Source organism: Acomys minous (assembly GCF_964271855.1).
Source record: "Acomys minous genome assembly, chromosome: 6".
Classification (NCBI taxonomy): Eukaryota; Metazoa; Chordata; class Mammalia; order Rodentia; family Muridae; genus Acomys; species Acomys minous.
Genome location: NC_140487.1, coordinates 99,616,985 through 99,630,899, shown reverse-complemented (window position 1 = coordinate 99,630,899; position 13,915 = coordinate 99,616,985). Strand labels below are relative to the sequence as shown.

Genomic DNA, 13,915 nt, shown 5'->3' with positions numbered 1-13,915 from the left:
AGAGCTACCTGACAAGCCGATGCTTTCTTACCTTATTGGGCGGTCCCCCTCTTCCTCATAAGCTGCTGTGACATTCACTGGCCCACGCCTCCAGCTTTTCATATTCTTATCTCTCGGGCCCAACGCCGACCTCACCCCCTGCACAGAACTTAGGAAGGAAGTTTGTGCCCGCGTCGATTGCCCTGCGCCTTGTTGGAATTGCTCAGGGTGGGCCTCTGCAGAGCAACCCTGCTCACCCAGGCAACTGCTTTGGGGGTGGGGGGCAGTGCTCTCCCACTCTTCAGCATTACTGGGTTTGTCCCAGACTGTGGGCTTCTGGCTGCCACTTCATTAAACAGGCTTCTTGTGGCCTTTCCTTTGTCACAGTCCTGAGCCTAGTGGCTGTGGTTGCCTTTGGTTGATGCAGAGGACATCAAAGCAGGTCTTACGTTGCAGGAATTGGGCTGACTTGACTTCCGTTTCCTTTGCATGATTCATGCGGTTCCCACTCCTCCCTCTCCTCTAAACTTGAATCCCACTGCTTGCCCACGCTAACAGAATTTCAGCTGGATCTTTACACCCTCCAAGATGTGTCCCTCAGGGTCACTAGTCTGGTGTGTCTGGACATTACTTGTGGCTCTCTACTTTGTTCTATCTCACCACATCTCTGAAAAGGATCCACACTACCTCCTATCCCTTTTCCTGGGGGGGAAAAAGTGTTTTGGTTTTTTCCCCAGCCAACTTCATGGCTATTTGGCTTTGGCTTCTGTGGGTACCTCCTATTCCTGCACTTTCCTAGTATCTTGTGGACTTGAGTGGATTTCTATTTTCTTGTTCATTTTGCCAAGCAAAGCCATGGTCCTTACTCTTAAAGCAGGTCTCAATGCGCTGTTACTGCCTCCGGCTTTTTCTTGGGAAAAACATACGGGGACTTTTGAAGAGAGCTTCTGCAGCACTCTGCAAGCCTGCCCCCTTCACACCCAGCATCTGACAGAGCCACTCTGCAAAAGGCAAGTTAACGGAGTGAGGGCCCTGGCCCTTCCCTACAGAGCCTAAAATTAGGAGACTATGTCCTGGTGTCCTCAGTTGCTGGCAAAGGTGGATCAGTTCTGCCTGGCTGGCCCATAGCTCACCCTACTGTTGACTGGGGTGACCCTGAGAAGTCTGAAGTCCAAGGGTTCAGGCCCAAGGAGTGGCTTCCAAAATCCTCTGGGGCTCGCCACAAAACTTGCTCTCCTGAGTGTGGGAGCCCAGAGCTTGGAAACTCATTTCCTCCTGTCACTGTCCTGAGGACCAGGGCTTTTCCCCTCTCAAGTCCACCCCTGTGCTGATTGGAGTGTTGCAGGGTTGGTAGTTCTTCCCTCTTCCCGTTATGAAATTTCTCTCAAACCACTCATTTTCAAAGTTTCCCCAGCCTCTGGCGTCCACACCGCACCTTTCTCTGGTCTGGAAACTAATGAACTCACAGCACAGCCCCGTCTTTAGCTACCCTGACTGTCTACGCCGCAGTGGTCGGGGACAGAGGGAAGAGGGTTGTGAGTTAGGCTAAAGCTCACACCAGTCTTTGGTCCCCACGACTTCTTGATGTTAGAAATGGCAGCATCCATGAGTACCAGCAGTATATGGAGGGACACGGGCATCCTCTGGGTAGGTGAAGGCCAGAGACAAGGGACAGAACTTCTCTGGGAAACTGGAGATGGATGATCAAACCTGGCTGATTGGAGAGGCCAGGATGTAGTTTTTGTCCTTAATACCAGTGACTGCTTTTGTCACCCAGCCAGAACGTTTTGAGTGGCCGCCATTCACATGGAAAGATTGCTCATAGCAGCATCCTCCGGTTTTTGCCTCTGATGAAACCAAGGGGCTTACAGAATTTGTTTGGAGCTCTTTAGAAAGTTTGGTCCTAGCTGTACCTCCCAATTACTGTGCCTCATACTCTGCCTTTCATTTTGTCTGGGGCTCTCTTGAGCACTTTGGGTTCCTTTGGAACCATTTTTCTGTGGCTTCCTCTTTCCTGGTTCTTCTGAGCTGTTTCAGTTTTGTAGAACTATTTTTGAACTATTATGCCGTTTGTATGGTGGATCTCAAACCATTTGGCTCTCTGGCCTACAGGGAAGGCATCTTAGGTAATGCTCAGCCAGTACAGCTCCATAGAACCATTTGAATTAGGGAGGCAGGGGTATCAGGGAGGTCACTGTTATAACAGGACCATAAGATACATAAAGTCAGTCCTATGGTGATTAAGATGGCAGCTAAAGCAGTCTGGAGCAAACCACTCTGCTGCTGGCATTCCTGAAAACCTCAAAACTCTGGGCACTTCACTTCTGCATTTTTTTGAAAAACATCTTAGCGTGCCTTTATGAAATATTTGAGAGAGAAGGGAGACAGTAGCCCCCGCCGGGTAGACAGAGACTGCACCTCTACCACCCATCCAGCAAAGACTGGCAAAGGACTGATTCCTGGAAGCAGGAAAGGAGTAACACTATGAGTCTATGAGGGAGATTTGAATCTGTCGGGGCATGCAGATGGATCAGAACTGTAGCAGGAAAACCAGACCCAAGATTCATCAAGCCCAGGAAAGGTGCAGGTCCCCTGCCTGGACTCCAGAAACGGATGGACTCCTAACACCAAGATGGTTGGACCCCACCTCAACCCGTCATCTGATACTTAAGATGTGCACCAAGGACCAAGGGCTCCCAATTATTATCCCTTGGGTATCCCTTGGGTTTCTGTTTGTCCCCTGCTGTGGACAGCCTACTCAACGGCCTGCCCTCTGTTCACCTGGCTGTTTCTGAGCAGTCATTTCCTGTCCTGACCTGCTTTTCACTTTACAACTGAACTTCGTAACTAGGAGCTCAAACCGGGCTCGGCAGCTCCAGCGGCAGACCCCTCCTGACACTGGTCTGGCTCATTCTCGACACAAGCTCTTCCTCGGGCCAAGTCGGAAGCCTTTGAACTCTGCCGCAGCTCAATCTGTGACGTGTGTCGGCATATACAGGTATCTTTGCTGTGAGCCCTGGGCTGTGTGATATGAGAGTTAACGCTAGTAATTAAGGTTAGAATGAAAGAACCCATATTCACCTCAGCCAGGCTACCAAGGTGGGCAGATTATATGACGTAGACTGCTTACCTAAACCCAGAGACATGAAGAGTATAACAGGTTCAGTTCCCGGCACCGGCAGCAGGTGGCTCCCCACTGCCTATAACTCCCAACTCCAGGGGATTTGACAACCGCGGGCCTCTGTAGGTACCTGCACTCAAATGCACACATAGACAACACACGCCTATATACATAATTAAAACAATTTAAATGAAAAAAAAAATTAAAGGGAACTGCTGAACTTTGCCACTGTTGCTATTCAGTAAATTCTCTCCCTGTGGAAAGAGACAGATATATTTACTTGTGCTTCTGGAATAACGCACGGACCATGCCAGGGGCTGAGAGAGACTCACAGGATTTACAAAAGAAATTGACAGCCTAAAAGATGATTAAATTGTTTAAAATGCACGTTTATTAAGTACTCAAAATTCTCCAAACTGCTTTGTGCTAGGCAAACTTAAAATGTAAATCCCAAAGATTAATTTTAGGACTGTCCTAGATAAAGATGTTTCTGATGAATTCTGGGCCTTTGTTAAAATGAAATAGCATATATTTTGTCACTATTGAGATAATTCTGCTCTCCTGCTAATTGATAATTGGTAATATGTTTGTGGGGTTTTTTGTTTTGGTTTTGGTGTTTCTGTTTTTAAATAGAAACCAAAAGGAATTTATTTACAAATTCAACAACGGTTACAGCCAAGAAACAGGGAACGGAGCAACAATTAACTAAGACTGCACTAATTGTGTTTAGGCTGTTATGCCCAGAGTAGCCTCTCTTACTAGCTATAGCTAGAAAGATGTCCTTCCAAGGCCTCTGTTCGCATAAGGGCAGTCATTTAACCACAGGGGTCCCAGCGCTCACAGCACCTGATCCGTGTGGGTTCAGCTGAGCCACGGCTCTGGCCTTTCTTTTTCTCCTCCCTGGTTGGTTTTCTACTTTTCTCCTTCTCTGTTGGCTCCTTCCTCTTTTTCTCCTCCACTCTCAGCAGCTTTCTCACCTTCCTCTTCTTTATTGTCAGCCCCTTTCTCTCCTTCTTTGCCCTGAACACTGAAGGAAACTGCTTTGTGATAGCCTTCCCAGTTCCAAGCGATTTCAATGTCAAAAAAAACTGGGTCCCGGGCGCAAAGATGGTGTTCTCCTCGGTGTTGCCCCGGGAGCAATCCAGTGGCAGCAAAGTCCCATGGTGGTAATCTTCTACAATCCCTTCAAATCTTAAGCAGAGCGGCCTCCACTTCTCTATAGCTCAATCTGATTTGAGTTCTTCTGGGTCCAATACATCGACCCCGCGCTTCTCAAAATGTTCACGGAACTCAGAGTACATTTGGTCATCTGCTTTGGTGAACTGCTTTGGCCAACTGATGAGACCAGTTTGTAACAGACCTCAGCATGCGGCATTGCTCGAACGCCCAAGCGGTTTCAGCATCAGGGCCGTTGCCATAGGAATTGGGAGACGCAGGGGGGGGGGGGAAGAAAAAGCATACCACTTCCCCAGAAACTGGCTCTTCGCTTTCACCGACAGCATCCGTGTTACAGAACAGTTAGCCCGGCTTTCCCTTCCCGGAAATGCCTTGTTGCACTTGCTTGGTTTGGGTGGGTTTCTTTTTCTTTTTCTTTTTCTTTTTCTCCCCCCCCCCCCCCCCGAGACAGGGTTTAACCGTGTAGCCTTGGTTGTCCTGGATTCACTTTGTAGACCAGGCTGGCCTCGAACTCACAGCGATCCGCCTGCCTCTGCCTCCCTAGTGGTGGGATTAAAGGCGTGCGCCATCACGCCTGGCTGTTTTGTTGCTGTTGTTTTTTTGTTTGTTTTTGAGACAAGGGCTTGCTATGTATCCCTGCCTTGCCTGGAACCTAGTATATAGACCTGGCTGGCCTCGAACTCACAGAGATCTGCTTGTCTCTGCCTCTGGAGTGCTGGGATAAAAGGCATGTGCCATTGTGCTGGCCCTTGTTATTGTTAAATTTACCAGTAGGGCCTAACAATGTTTATTATTTGAACTATAATAATTATTATGGCAGTATTTTCTAACCCACCAGCAGTCAATCGAGATACAGACACTTGTTATATTGTAAAGTACCTTAGTTAACAGGGCAGACATTAATCCTCTAAACTGCTTGCCATGGCCCTCTAAACTACAATCCCATGCCATCTGCTTCTAACAATTTCTACCAAGCTACCTCCCATCCATAATCCCATATACTTGCTAATGTTCTTCATCTGGGCCAAGTCTCCATCCATGCCGGCCACGTCCTTCTCCTCCTAAGCCATGATGGGGCAGCCTCCCTCTTCTCTCTTCTTCCCAAGATTCTCTCTGTCTCCCCAAGCCCAGGAACCTCAGCCACGCCTACCTCATTTGTCCTGCCCAGGTGCGGTGGCTTTTTATTAACTAGCATCAAAACACATCAGACCATCCCTCGTCAGACCCTAAGTTTTGTTTGAAGAATGTTTAAGATTGATTTATTATGTATACAGCGCTCTGCCTGCATGTACACCTGCAGGCCAGAAGAGGGCACCAGATCTCATTATAGATGGTTGTGAGCCACCGTGTAGTTCCTGGGAATTGAACTCAGGACCTCTGGAAGAGCAGCCAGTGCTCTTAACCACTGAGCCATCTCTCCAGCACCCCCTCACTTAAAACATTTTTTTGAATGTTGAAAATTAGATATTTGGCTGTATGGATATGTCAACAGAAAAGCAGCATTATTGCTTATGAGTTTTATCTGTAATGTTCCAAGTGAATTCAGGAGAAAGCTTGAGGACCATTTTATTACAGTTTTGAAAGGAAAGGTAAGCATGCTGAAAGTCTTGCCAGCTGCCAGGAGGAAGGAGACAGAGAAGAGGAAGAAGGTATTCCTTATTGAGTCAGGGTCCAAAAAAAGCAAGCAGGTTCAGAGATGGAGGTCTGTGCAAAGCTGCATGGGTGATGGTTGAGAATAGCCCACCCCGATGGTCAGGGTGGCCATGCTCCGTGTCATTAGGTTTCTGATGAAAATACAGGTGAGCGTGTGGTAAGCCACTGCTTTTCTGTTAGAAATCATAAACGTAGGCAAAACCTGCAAGGGGGGGGAAGGGGACAGGAATATGTAATGTTCTCATGTTTGGGACAGACGTTATGTCACCACCCAGAGCCACAGGTTAGAACTCTGTGTTCTCTTGACCAGTTGAAAGCGGCCCTGATCGGGGTTCCTCCCGGGGCTACGCCTCTCTGGGTGGTGTCGTCAGCAGGACCTCAACAAATCAGCAACCCCACCAAAGCTGCTGCTTCTGGTGTCCCTGCCCCTTGTATCTTGTAGGGTATTTTAAATTTTTGAATTTTTTTTCTGAGGCAGGGTTTCTCTGTGTAGCCTTGGCTGTCCTGGACTTGCTTTGTAGACCAGGCTGGCCTCGAACTCACAGAGATCCGCCTGCTTCTGTCTCCAGAGTGCTGGGATTAAAGGTGTGCGCCACCACATCCAGAATATTAAGGATGGACAATTGTGATGATTAACTTGCTTGTTACCAAGGAAACGGGAGACAGCATCCAAAGCTGATGCCAAGGGACAAGTCCATCCTCAGTGGTCTCCATGCCTGCTAGTGTTTGCCAAGACAGCTACGTTAGCTGTAGGCTCTCTGATAACTCAACATTCATGTTTGTAAATAATACGTAATAACTGATGCGTGCAACTCGGCGAGAATCTTATCAGCTGTTTTGTTTACCGACGGCAGCCTGTACTGGCTTATTTTGTATGTTTGAAACTATGATGCTGTGGCCTCTCTCCTGCTGTACTCTGGGTACCTGCTGTGGTGTTTGTTACATGGGCTGTACGCAAAGGAAACACGGGCCCAGCCTGGAAGCAGCATGCTGTCTCCTCTTACCTTTCCACCTCAGTCTGTTTTAAATCTTTCTGGGAATGAAGACTGCCAAGAGGCGGACCTTCAGCAACGGGACATGTTGGTGTAAGAAAAGCAAAGGCTTTCTCAACGAATCCAGCTTTGAACCGCCCGCTTGATAACACTGTCAGCACTTGGACTTGTTAGGCGGTTTGGTTTGGGAGGGCCGCTGTGCTGGCGGGTCTTGGTTCTTCCTCTCCATGCGACGCTTTCACAGCTTAGTAGAGATTTACAAGGTAAAGAAGCAAGCGGTCTAAGTTTTCATCTGGTGAAGTACATAAAGACTGTTACTCAGTCAAGAACCTTCATCTGGTTATTGTGGTAAAATAAAACAATACAGATCTAACCTTTTGGTCTTTGTAAAAGCCTTAAAGTACCAGTGTGTTGACATTGGAGGGAGGAGCTGGGTGTGGTGGCTCACGCCTGTAATCCCAGCATGTGAGAGCCAGAGGCAGGCGGATCTCTGTGAGTTGGAGGCCGACCTGGTCTACAAAGCGAGCCCAGGACACACAGAGAAACCCTGTCTTGAAAAAACCAAAAGAAAACAAAAACAAAAAAATTGGTTGTAGATGCTAGAAAGACAGCTCAGAGGTTAAGAGCACTGGCAGCACTTGAAGACTACAATTCCCAGCATCCATCGTGGCTGACAAGTACCTGTAACTACAGCGACAGGGAATCTGGATGTGCACACACTGTATTTACACACCCGAGGGCAAAACACTCATAAGTAAATCTTAAAAATAAAATTGGCTGGGTGGTGGTGGCTCATGCCTTTAATCCCAGCATTCAGGAGGCAAAATCAGGCAGATCAAGGCCAGCCTGGTCTACAGAGCAAGTTCCAGAACAGCCAGGGCTATACAAAACCAGAATAAAATTGGATGTAGCAGCTGCAGTGTGAACGTTTTTATTCACCAGGTGTAATCGTCATCTTCAAGGCTTACTGCCTGTGTCTGTTAACCTAGGCCTAGTCCTGGAAACTTCTAGCCTCTATACAAACCTAGGTACAGAATGTTTTCAGCCCCTGAGACTTACTGCTGAGTAAACTCATCCTTTCTAGTTCTTTCTGAGCTCTGGCTGGCTTGTTCAACTCAGCTGTTCTGACTCAAACCCTCTCCAAGTTGACTGATTCAATCTGGCTTCTCTCAGCTTCTGACTTTTTGCTTCACCTATAACTCTAGCAACCTGTTCGAATCTCATGGCTCCTCCTCATTCTCTGGCTCTTTCTGTCTTCACCTGTCTCTATAAAGCTCTCCTGGCAAAACTGCCTCTGAACTCCAAGAACTCAACTCACTGACTCAACAAACTCCTGAACAGAACTGACTAGACCTCAGAGATCTACATGCCTCTGTCTCCTGAGTGCTGGGATCAAAGGTATGCACCACCATGCCTGTAACCTAAGCTTTTCTTTACCTGAAACTTGCTCTATACCAAGCTGGCGTTGAACTCGGAGATCTTCTTGCTGCTGTCTCTTGGGATTGAAGTCATATCTGTATTCCAACTGGATCACACAGACCTAGGAGATCTCAGGATGTGATCTCTTGCCACAACTGCCACGTTCTTAATTAAAATTCCTCTACACTGTAGAGATGGCTCAGTGGTTAAAAGCACTTGCTTCTTTTGCAGAGGAACTGAATCTGGTTCTCAGCTTGCATATCAGGTGGAATGTAACTAACTTCAGCTCCAAAGGACTGGATGCCTCTTATCCCTGAGAGCACCTGCATTCAGGTGCACAGTGGTACACACACCTGCATATAACTTTTTAAAAAAATGAATGTGAGTCAAGTTCAGGGTTTCATAAATGTGTGTATAACACAAACATAATCTGCTGGGCATGGTGGCGCATGCCTTTAATTCCAGCACTCGGGTAGCAGAGGCAGGTGGATCGCTATGAGTTCGAGGCCAGCCTGGTCTACAAAGTGAGTCTAGGACAGCTGAGGCTACACAAAGAAACCCTGTCTTGAAAAAACAAAAAACAAAAAACAAAAAACAAGAAAAACCCCATAACCTAAGGGCCAGGGAAATGGGTCAGTAGATAATGTTTATTGCATACATGTGAGTATCTTGAGTTCAAATCCCAAACACCCAGTGAAAGTCAGCAGAGTGGCTCACATCTACAATCCCAATTCTGCAGGAGACACAGACATCCTAGAAGCTGGCTGGCCAGCTAATCTAGCTTTTAAGAAAAGGTAAATTCTGGAACCAATAAAAGACAATGTCTCGGCCGGGCGTGGTGGCACATGCCTTTAATCCCAGCACTCGGGAGGCAGAGCCAGGTGGATTGCTGTGAGTTCGAGGCCAGCCTGGTCTACAAAGCGAGTCCAGGACAGCCAAGGCTAACACAGAGAGACCCTGTCTCGAAAAGCCAAAAACAAAAAGACATTGTCTCAGCTGGGCATGGTGGCGCACACGCCTTTAATCTCAGCACTTGGGAGGTAGAGGCAGGTGGATTGCTGTGAGTTTGAGGCCAACCTGGTCTACAATATGAGTCTAGGACAGCTAAGGCTACACAGAGAACCCTGTCTCAAAAACCCAAACCCCCCCCCCAAAAGAAAAGAAAAGAAAAAAAAGACAATGTTTCAAAAACTAAGATGAGCTGGCAAAAATGGCTCAGTGGGTAAAGGTGCTTGCTGCTAAGCTTGATAAGTAAGTTTGATCCCAGGGGCCCCGTCATGGAAGAAGAAAACTGACTCCCTGTTGTGTGCTGTGGCACACATGGCCACAAAAATAAACAGACACAGTCTATGTGTGTTCAATGCAGTTGTAATTATTTTTAAATACTTTTAGTCTAAGGTTGGTTGAATCTGTGGCTGTAAGCCCACAGGTATACAACTGTACTCTGCTTTTTAAGCATTCTCAATTCTGGGTTGAAAAAAGGAGCAACCATGTATATAAAACACTTCAAAAACAGCCTTGCTTAGGCCTAGAGAGATAGTTCCGGGTGTGAGAGCCCATGTTGCTCTTGCAGAGGACACAGGTTCTGTTGGGGTTCAGGAATAGCCACACACTGACCACTCGAACACTAGACTCAAGTTGATGGAAGGTTCTTGAATGCTGAACAAGTACTGACCGGTCAGGGAACACAATCTGGATCGGGAACCCAAGACTGTGATGCTGAGGCATTCTCAAAGTGAGTTACTTTTAAGGGAAAAAACCCTAACCAAGCACGAAGAATCAATTCTATCCCAGGTACATTGTGCCTAGGTAGCTAGACAAAGCATTGTAAGCTGACTGGCTGGGATATAGGGCAGAGGAACTTTCCAGTTCCTCACTGTCCCAGGAGAAAGGAACATAGCAAGGCATTGCGGTTTTGTTTAAATAGAACATACACCTGTCATTAATTCAAGCAGAACATTCAACAAGTGTTAAATTGTAAGTAAAAGTCTGTTCTTAAGTCAGGCAGGCAGAGCCTGAGAACTTGAACTTAATTTCACCTTATGATCAAAATAGAGACTAAAGACAAAATCATGGGCTGGAGAGACGACTCAGAGGTTAAGAGCACTGGCTGTTCTTCGAAAAGGTCCTGAGTTCAATTCCCACCCACCACATGGCAGCTCAGAACCATTATAATGAGATCTGGTGCCCTCTTCTGGCCTGCAGGCATATATGCAGGCAGAATACTTTATAAGTAACTCTTTTTTTTTTTTTTTTGGTTTTTCAAGACAGGGTCTCTCTGTAGCCTTGGCTGTCCTGGACTCACTTTGTCGACCAGGCTGGCCTCGAACTCACAGTGATCCACCCGCCTCTGCCTCCCGAGTGCTGGGATTAAAGGCATGTGCCACCACGCCCGGCTTATAAGTAATAACTCTTAAAAAAAACAAACAAAATGGCTGCAGTTATGCTAGGCAGTAAGGCATGTCTGGACATGTCAGGACATGTCTGAATATTGGTGGGCCTCCACGGTTCCATTCCTAACACGCATATGGTGGTTCACAGCCAATTGTAACTACAAATCCAGGGGCTCCAGCAGACACGCCTATGGTACACATACATGCATATAGGCAAAACATTCATATACATAAAAATAAATCTTGCTGAGTGCGGTGGTACACACCTGTAACCCCAGCACTCTGGGAGGCAGAGGCAGGTGGATCCCTGTGGGTTCAAGGCCAGCCTGGTCTACAAACTGAGCTCAGGACAGCCAAGGCTACACAGAGAAACCCTGTCTCAAAAGTTGTTGTTCTCTGCCTACTCAAAAGTGATTGTGGAGGGTGAGACCCAGGGGATATAGCCCAGTCGTGTGCCGGCCTCAATGGCTGGAGGCCCCAGGGTGGCATCGCACAAGCCTGTGATCTCGGTTGCAGAGATGTAAGCCAAGATCAAAGTTCCAGCTCTTCCTTGGATTCAGCCAGTTCTTGACCATCCTGTGAAACACAAGGCTCTGCCTCAAAGCAAGAGTTCAACACAGATAAGAAAAGTCTTTATTATCAGGGTAGTATAGTTGTCATGGAGTCTATCAAACAAGTTCCAAATTACATCCTCCAAGGATATCAAGTCTCCTTCACAGGCTAATACTCACATATTCTATGTGTGAAAGACCCAGTCTTTGCTTTTTTTTTTTTGGTTTTCCAAGACAGGCTCACTCTGAGTAACCCTGGCTGTCCTGGACTCGATTTGTAGTCCTGCACTCAATTTGTAGTCCAGGCTGGCCTTGAACCCACAGCACCGGGATTTAAAGGTGTGCATCATTACGGCCGGCACACCGTAATCTTTTCTTTTATCTTTTATCTTTTCTTCTTCCTTCCTGTTGGATGCTCCCCTGAGAAGTGACAAGTCAGGTGCTGTCCCATCTTCTGTATAATGTTCTTGGCACACGCTGGGATACCTGATACACGTGTCACTTCTACCAGAGGTGACTCAGTTTGCTGGGGACAGAAAGATGTTGAAGAACACAGCAAATAAGAGGAACGCTCCGTAGGCGGCAATTGCGATCCAGAACCTGGGGTCTTTGAGCAGCGTCTTGTCAAAGCAGCTGAACACAGTGTAACCTATGGACATCCCAGCAAATCCGCCTGCAATGTGAGCCGCAAAGGACACCTTTGGAGAAGGGGGGGGATAGAAATGGGCGGAGAAAATGCTAATCGTGTGTTCTAGCTGTGGCTCTCCTCAAGTGCAAACATCATCATAGTGTTGAAGTCTGGGTCTCAGGCTAAGAGACAGGACACACAAAATCCTTTGTCCTCCCCCGACCCCCCACCTCAGACAAGGTGGCGTAGTAAAGCATAGAAAGCTTTAAAAATGTTGCCAGATGCTGCGATGGCGCGCACCTTTAATCCCAGCGCTCAGAGGCAGTTGGATCTCTGTGAGTTCAAAGCCAAGCCTGGACTACAAAGCAAGTTCCAGGACTGCCAAAGCCACACAGAGAAACCCTGTCTCAAAAAAAACAACAACGAAGAAACAAACAAACAAACAAAAGTCTTTTTCTTTTTTGCTCACGTAACTTTTTAGCATTATTGTGTATGTGCGTTACGGTGGGTTGCGCGTGCCACAGAGCCCAAGCAGAAGGCAGAGGACAACTTTGTGAGGTCGAATCCCTCCCTGCCACTTTCAGGTGGCTTCTGGGATTGAAGGCAGGTTTCCAGGCTTGCATAGGAAACACTGTACATCCTGAGCCATCTTAGCAGACCAATTCTTTCTCCCCCCCATCCCCTCTTTTTATTTTCTTTCCTTTTCTTCCTTCCTTTTTTCCCCCTTTGAGACAAGGTCTTGCTATATAACCCTGGCTGGACTGGAACTCATAGAAATCCCCCTGCCTCAGCCTCCTCAGTGTTAGGCTTATAGGTGTGTACCACCAACCCTAATAAAACATGCCATTTCACCCACTCTCTAAGCACACAGGACAGATGAGATGCAGAATTAAATAACAATTAAAAACAAACTACTGGCCAGGCTTGGTGGCGCACATTTATAATCCCAGCACTCGGGAGGCAGAGGCAGGCGGATTTCTGAGAGTTTCAGGCCAGCCTGGTCTACAAAGGGGGTCTAGAGAAACCCTGTCTCGAAAAACCAAAAAACAAAACAAACTACCACCTTCAAAGACTAACCCCAGCCAACCTGAAAATTACTTGGACACAAAATTTCATTGCAAATAATTTTTGATTTTTTGTTTTTGGTTCTGTTTTGTTTTTCAAGACAGGGCTTATATGTGTAGCCCTGGCTGTCCTGGACTTGCTTTGTAGTCCAGGCTGGCCTTGAACTCACAGAGATCTGCCTGCCTCTGCCTCCCAGAGTGCTGGGATTAAAGGTGTCCACTACCACACTGGGATGCTATGTTCTTTTTTCCCCCCAGCAGACAGGGTTTCTTTGTGTAACCTTGGCTGTCCTGAACTCCCTCTGTAGACCAAGCTGGCCTCGAAGTCACAGAGATCCACCTACCTCTGTCTCCCAAATGCTAGGATTAAAGGCTACCTCTGCCCAGCTCATGACTATATTCTGATGCACTTTTTTTCTTTTTTCAAGATAGCCTCATATAACTCATTCTGGCCTTGAACTAACTATGTAGTTGAGGATAACCTTGACCTCATAAATGCTGAGATTATAGGCATGAGCCACCACAGCCAGTGTTCCAATCTGCTTTGAAGTCTCTGGGCAGGGGAAGCCTTGTCACCTGCTTTTGAATGGCTACCAGAGTGGCTGACAAGGAGAGCCCAAGTCACAGACAATCCGAACTCTGATTTGCTTTTGGTTGTGCATATATGTGTATGTGAGATGTATGTGTGTATGTGTGTTTGCACTTCTACCGGTTCACATGAATATGCAAGTGCATGTGCGAGTATGAAGGCCAGAAGACAGCTTTTCTTCTCAATGAACTTTCCATCCACCCACTTCATATACTGAAGTAGGGCTCTCCATTTTTTTTTTTTTTTTTAAGAATCCTAGTTAGTCCTGGAACTCACTATATAGACTAAGTCTGGAACTCACAAAGATCCTCCTGCCTCTGCCTCCCAGTGCTGGAATAAAAGCTCAGTGC

At 47.0% G+C, this 13,915-nt stretch overlaps 1 protein-coding gene and 1 pseudogene across 11 annotated transcripts in view; both read right to left on the bottom strand.

Moving 5' to 3' along the window:
* Window positions 1-13,915, bottom strand: part of RHBDL2 (rhomboid like 2) — a 70,407-nt gene that overhangs the window by 18,871 nt on the left and 37,621 nt on the right. Inside the window, exons 8-9 of one of the 10 annotated variants that reach the window (XM_084787146.1) lie at window positions 8,359-8,461; window positions 6,540-7,165 (exon numbers count right to left, since the gene is read on the bottom strand). The exons of 7 other annotated variants lie outside the window; for them this stretch is intronic. In XM_084787146.1, the coding sequence (XP_084643272.1) occupies window positions 7,092-7,165; window positions 8,359-8,461 (177 nt within the window). In that variant the 3' untranslated portion in view covers window positions 6,540-7,091. Of the gene's footprint in view, window positions 1-6,539; window positions 7,166-8,358; window positions 8,462-11,490; window positions 11,983-13,915 lie in introns of those variants that run through there. 2 more of the 10 variants (XM_084787138.1, XM_084787145.1) reach the window with 2 other exon arrangements.
* LOC311599076 (protein PBDC1-like) lies at window positions 3,870-4,609 on the bottom strand (annotated as a pseudogene). Its single transcript has one exon. The product of its transcript is annotated as a protein PBDC1-like (transcript).